The 6,442-nt window shown below is 56.7% G+C and overlaps 1 protein-coding gene across 1 annotated transcript; it reads right to left on the reverse strand.

Annotated features, from left to right (window-relative positions):
* Positions 1-411: 411 nt before the first annotated feature.
* On the reverse strand, positions 412-5,056 carry LOC119325934. Its single transcript, XM_037599656.1, has 2 exons — positions 4,092-5,056; positions 412-712 (listed from the first exon to the last, which is right to left on the reverse strand). The coding sequence occupies exons 1-2, from the start codon at positions 5,054-5,056 to the stop codon at positions 412-414; spliced, it is 1,266 nt and encodes a 421-aa protein (XP_037455553.1).
* Between the last annotated feature and the right edge of the window lie 1,386 nt (positions 5,057-6,442).

Genomic DNA, 6,442 nt, shown 5'->3' on the forward strand with positions numbered 1-6,442 from the left:
TGTAAAAATAGGTAGTGAAAATAAACATCTGCCTCTCCCCTCAAATAACCTCTTCCTCTTTGAGATTCCGCAAAATCATGCTGAGAATAGCTAGGATTTTGAGAGATTCAAATAGACCATTATGTTTTGATAATATAATACTTCTTCCGTTTCTAAATATAAGTCTTTTTAGATATTTTAAGATGGACTACATGGAGAGCAAAATAAGTGAATATACACTCTAAAATATGTCTGTATACATTGGTTTGTAGTCCGTATTGAAATTGCTAAAAAGGCTTATATTTAGAAACGGAGACATAGATAGATAGCTGAAAAGTGAAGTATCCAGAATACTATCAGTACCTGCGATGATCGAGTTCCATCAAATTACTGTCAGAAAAAACCTTGAGATGGAGAGGTTTTAATTAGCTGCTAGTACAATGGCGCCATGCTGGAGTGGTAGCCGAAGACGACGAAGTCGTCGTGCTTCTCCCTGCCGACCAGTTCCGCCACCGTGGCCGTGGCGTCGGTACGCATGTCGTACCGCAACACCTCGCGACGCCACACATTCTCGTTGTCAACACCACCACCCACGCCGTGGCCGCGGCGCTGCCTGTACCCGATCCGCATCGCCAGGCCCAAGACCTCGTCCGCGCCGACGTCCACTCCCGCCGGCACCACCGACCACAGGAAGCGCGACGCGGGGGGCGCCATGCCAGGGATTTCATCCCAGCTCCTTGTCAGCCCAGAACTACTCGCTAGCACTCGAGTACACTGATAGATGACCGGTGGATGAGCACACACACGTACTACTCACACACTCACTAGTGTATCACACACACACACGTAGTAGTAGTAGTACTAGTACACAGCACTTGAGGCTTGGAGCACACACGGTGGTACTAGAAGAAGGAAATGCCTTGTAATGAAATTGGAATGGCCTGAGTTTTACAACCGGGATGCAGCTCCTTTTATAGGTAGCTGAACCGACTAACTATACGTATGAGCTTACGTCAAGCTCCTAGATTACATCACTGCTGACGACTAGCTTGCTCAGCTTTTACCATAGTAAATTACTACTACTAGTAGTTTCCTTAACTACCAAGGCATGCAGCCGCTACTGCTTTTCTTGCCGACATGCAGCTGCATGTCATTTCCACCTCCTGGCTAAGTAACTGCTACTGCTGCCGCTGTAACCAAGCATGCATAGCCATACATGCATCGAAGACAGGTTTGACTCAACAATCTCCCCCTCAACCTGTAGGAGGGTCTTGATGATCCCGGTCCTGTCGTGCGGCTCTTGGAACTCGACGCAACCAAGTGCCTTCGTTGGGATGTCCGTCTTCTCGGCGGCCCGTATGCCCTGTTCGTGCTTCTTGATCTCGGGTGCTGCGATCGTCTCGCGGGCTCGAGAAGGTCCCTCTAGGCTTCGGAACCTGTGTGGATCGCCACCATTTTTGTTGGCATCGAACAAGTCCGACCGCGCTGTTGATGGGGACATGAACTGCCCGGGAACCACCTCGCTCGTGGGCGTCAGTGTTTCTGGGGTCGTAGTTCCTGATGTCACACTGCCCGGGAACTCCCTTCCCGGGGTCGTCGTGTCGGACGTCACGCTACCCGGGAACTCCCTTCCCGGGGATGACTTGTGGGACATCGGACTACCCAGGAATTCCCTTCCTGGGGTCGTCGTGCCGGACGCAGCACTGCCCGGGAACTCCCTTCCCAGGGTCGTTGTGCCGGACGCCACACTGACCGGAGTGGTTCCTCTCAGGGTAGCGGAGTCCTTGCTGCTCTTCCCATCAGACTTGCTTGTCGGGTCTCCCCCGACAAACGTAAGTCGTGCCTCCCGCACGGACTCGATGGACCCCGAGCGCGTCAGGGTTGCTGCGTGGCTGACCATAGAGCACCGCGCCTCCTGCACAGCCTCGATGGTCGCCAGAGTCACGGTCGAGGCCTTGCCGCCCCATGACCGTCTCTTCATGGCCTCCCAGCTGTTGAGGCCCGTCAAAGAGTGCCGTGTTGCCCACACGGGCTTGCAGAACCCCGAGAACCTGGTTGTCGGGGTATGGCCGACCTGAGAGTGTCGTGCCTCTTGCATGGTCTCACTGGTCACCAGCATCATGGTTGGGACATGGCCCACCATATGCGTCGTTGCCGTGCCTCCTGACACGGGCTTATTGGGTCCCGAGGATGTCGGGTACGCCTTTGCCGTGCCAACTTGCACGGGCTTGTCGGGTCCCAAGGATGTCGGGGCCGCGATTGCCGTGCCAACTTGCACGGGCTTGACCAGCGTCACAAGGGACGTGGTTGCCGGGGTGTGGCTCCCCCACACCCGGGTCTTCATCTCCTCCCAATCGAAATCTCCCGAGAACGTTGTTGTCGGGGAGAGCGCTACCGATGTGGGGAGGGGATTATTTGAAGAGCTCCGTGCCTCCCGCACAGACTTGACGGTTGCCGGCACCGTGGTCGCCGGAGGTGCTGCGCCCTCCTGCACGGCTTCGATGCTTGTCGGGACCATGGTTGCCGGAGGCGCTGTGCCCTCCTGCATGGTCTCGACGCAAGCCATCATCATTGCTGGCCCACCGTCCTCTTCAGCCTCGACGAGGTACGCCGCGGCCGCGGCATCCTCATCAGCCATCCTCTTGCGGCACTCACGGGCCCAGTGGCCCTTGATGCTACAATATCGGCACTTGTCCCGGTCGTCGTTGCCGACACCTCGTCCGTCTCCGCCCTGGGTGCGACCGCCGCCTCTGCCGGTGCCGCCTCCACTGCTCGGGGCACCTCCACCACGTCCTTGACACTTCTTCGCCTCCCACGTCTTCAAGAATAGGAGTTGTCCGCCGCCGAAGCTCTCGCGGCCGCCATCAAGGCGGTCCTCGACCACCCGCAACCGGCCCGTGAGCTCCTCGATGGAGAGCTCACTCAGGTCAAGCAAGGTCTCGATGGAGACCGCTACCTGAGCGAAGCGAGATGGTACGACGCGGAGAAATTTCCGCACGACTCTCGCGTCGTCCATGGTGTCGCCGAGCGCGCGGAGTTGTGACGCAACGCTGGAGATCCGCATGGCAAAGTCGTCGACGAGCTCGCCCTCGTTGAAGGCGATGTTCTCGAAGTCCGCTCGCAGCTTTTGCGCGTTCGCTTCGCGCACACGGTTGCTGCCGAGGCGCTGGGTACGGATGGCTTCCCACGCCTCCTTGGCGCTTGCCTTCGCCGCGAGCATGCCATGCATCTCCCGCGGCGTGGCGCGCATGAGTGCCGCCACGGCTTTCCTGTCTTCCTTTCTCTCGACCAAGTCGTCCTCCATGGGAGCCCAGAGGCTCGCCGCATGGAGGTTGCACTCCATGATCAACGCCCACTCGCTGTAGTTCGAGTGCGTGAGCATCGGGAAGGTGATGGGTACGCTACCACTGACCGCGGTCTCGCGCACGATCTCCCTAACCACGACCTCACCGCGATGGCCGCGCCTGGAGCGGTTGCGCCCTCGCCGCTCCTCCGGAGCCGGCGACTGGGAGCCGTCCTGTGATGGCCGCGCCTGGGAACCACCCGAGGTGGTGCGCTGCTGAACTCCTTTACCACCGGCCATGGCTACCATAACCAGAGGCTCTGATGCCAATTGTCAGCCCAGAACTACTCGCTAGCACTCGAGTACACTGATAGATGACCGGTGGATGAGCACACACACGTACTACTCACACACTCACTAGTGTATCACACACACACGTAGTAGTAGTAGTACTAGTACACAACACTTGAGGCTTGGAGCACACACGGTGGTACTAGAAGGAGGAAATGCCTTGTAATGAAATTGGAATGGCCTGAGTTTTACAACCGGGATGCAGCTCTTTTTATAGGTAGCTGAACCGACTAACTATACATATAAGCTTACGTCAAGCTCCTAGATTACATCACTGCTGACGATTAGCTTGCTCAGCTTTTACCATAGTAAATTACTACTACTAGTAGTTTCCTTAACTACCAAGGCATGCAGCCGCTATTGCTTTTCTTGCCGACATGCAGCTGCATGTCATTTCCACCTCCTGGCTAAGTAACTGCTACTGCTGCCGCTGTAACCAAGCATGCATAGCCATGCATGCATCGAAGACATGTTTGACTCAACACTCCTCCGGTGCACCATCTCCCACCGCGCCGGCGAGGCATTGCCCGAGGAGGGCGACGACGACAGCGCCCACACGGCCAGCAGGGCGGGGCTCGCTGACACCATCGCGATCCGCCCGCGCCACGCCACCAGCTCCCTGCTGCCCTCCATGTACCCTCCTCCGTCGACGAGGGAGGACGGCCTCTTCTTCCCGTGCGGCGGCGGCGGCAGCTTGCCCGCCGCGTCGGCGCCGTAGTTGTACCAGAGCACGTCGCCGCGGTTACAAAGCCAGTACGAGAGCCCGCCCAGGTGTAAAGCCTTGGGCTGCACACCGCCGTACGGCGGCATCCGCACGGTCGCCCACGACGCGCGCCATCCGCGCGAGAGCGACGAGAAGGAGAAGATCCAGAACCTCCACAGCTCCATGTTTGCCCGGGCAGGGACGACGAGGTGGTAGCTTTCCTGGTGCGCCGTCGCCAGGTCGTACGCGAGGCACGCCCTGAAAGCGCCCTCGCCGGCGTATGGGATCTCACGGAACGCGCGGGTCGCTGGGTTGACGACCCAGAAGGTGCTGCCGGTCGTGACCAGAAGAAGGCCGCTCGTGGTGGAGCAGAGCCGGAGGTGCTGCCGGTTCGCGTCGGCGACGGGCAAGAAGGAGAGGCCGGCGTCCGGCGGGGCGACGGCGGCGGCTGCGGCTCCGGGAGCGAGAACCTCGAGCCGGCCCTGGTGGAAGCGGGCGAGGACGCCGGAGGCCGGCGAGGGGCACTGCGCCTGCACGCGGGCGAAGACGGGGTCGTGGAGGATGAGGTGGCGCCACGCCTTGCAGACGGGGGCGAGGCGGAGGAGCAGCCGGAAGGGGAGGCGGGCGAGGATGCTGTAGTGGATCAGGTCGTCCGGCAGCTGCGCCGGCGGCGCCGATGTGATCTGCCGATGCGGAGAATCCAGCCGCCGCCGTAGTGATCTGTCCACATCAGTCTGCATCGAGTATCTTTTCTGTTGGCGGCGGCTTTGCGGGCCGAGACTTGGTGTGTTGCTGTCAGTTTTGGGGACAATTTTGATGGTTGTACGGTTGTGATCAGAGCGGGTCGCTCGGATCCCTATAAAAGCAGCTACTGTTGCAATACGAGTTGCAATTCGGTTCGGGGTGCAGCGTCTTGTTTTTTTGGCACGGCTAGCCTGATGGCAGAAGCTTGGGATGCCTTTCAGTTTCATATGGTATCTCTGAAGATTAGTTTCAGTATTAATCGTGCAATCTCTTTGTATGGTCTGTCGCAGTTCTTCTTTTGTTTTAGGTGAGAAAATAAATTTTTTGTCTGTTGGAGAAAACTCAGTCGATTCACGCTGTTTTGAATCTATTGGGCGAAGACTATCGATACACATAGTACATTGTTTTGAAATGTGAAACTACATATCATAAAAGGCTTGTCCACTGGTTTGCTGGTTCATCATTTTCTATTTCTCATATACTTTTATCAAACGCAATGTTTGTTCTAAACTAGTATCAATGCTCGTCCGTTGCAACGGATGAACAAATTTGAACATGCTCCATGTTGCATTATACAACATTTTTTATATCCTAATGACATTTCCATAATCTAATTCAGCTCCGATGAAAGAGTAGTTGTTCATGGAATTGTCTTTCAAAGTACTTTGTTTGTTCTTGTTCATAAAACACATTTTTCTTGAAAGGGTGTTTTTTTTAAAAAATAGAACATTTTAAAAAGTGATTTGATTTTTTGGCGAAGAACTTTTTTTGGAAAATTATATTTCATTTTTTTATTTCATTTGTTTTTGTTTTTTTGCACTGATTTTGGGCTTGGCCCAAGCAGAAGGACTTGACCGACAAACACGGACAACACACACAATCTCTCTCTCTCTCTCTCTCTCTCTCTCTCTCTCTCTCTCCCTGACAACTCTCTCCTTCTCCAGGTCGAGGACGACGAATGGGGCCGCCTTCCCATCCTCCGCCGCCGACAAGGGCTCCGCCGTGCCGGATAGATGACGGGGCTAGGACCGGTTGAGGCCGGAGAGGGTTGCCGGCGGCGCAGTCACAACAGTGCGTGTTCGCGGCTGGCGCTGGCGGACGGCGCAATCACCCTGCCTCCTCCACGCATGGTCTCCCTCCACCAACAGCGCGAGCGCTCGCGCCCGAGCCGCTCCGTCCTCGCCTCTGCTCCTCCCTGCTTGCGAGCACCTCTGCAACCATGGTCGACCGCCTCCCGTCGTCCTCTGCTTCGACAACCCCCTGGCTAGCCGACGTCGGTGCTTCCTTGTTGCCTTTCCGTCGTCCTCTGCTCCGGCCGCCCCTTGGCTAGCCGAAGCCAATCACGACATGGGCGTCTGCCCATGGGAGGCATGGCGGCTGAT

Source organism: Triticum dicoccoides, chromosome 6B (assembly GCF_002162155.2).
Source record: "Triticum dicoccoides isolate Atlit2015 ecotype Zavitan chromosome 6B, WEW_v2.0, whole genome shotgun sequence".
Classification (NCBI taxonomy): Eukaryota; Viridiplantae; Streptophyta; class Magnoliopsida; order Poales; family Poaceae; genus Triticum; species Triticum dicoccoides.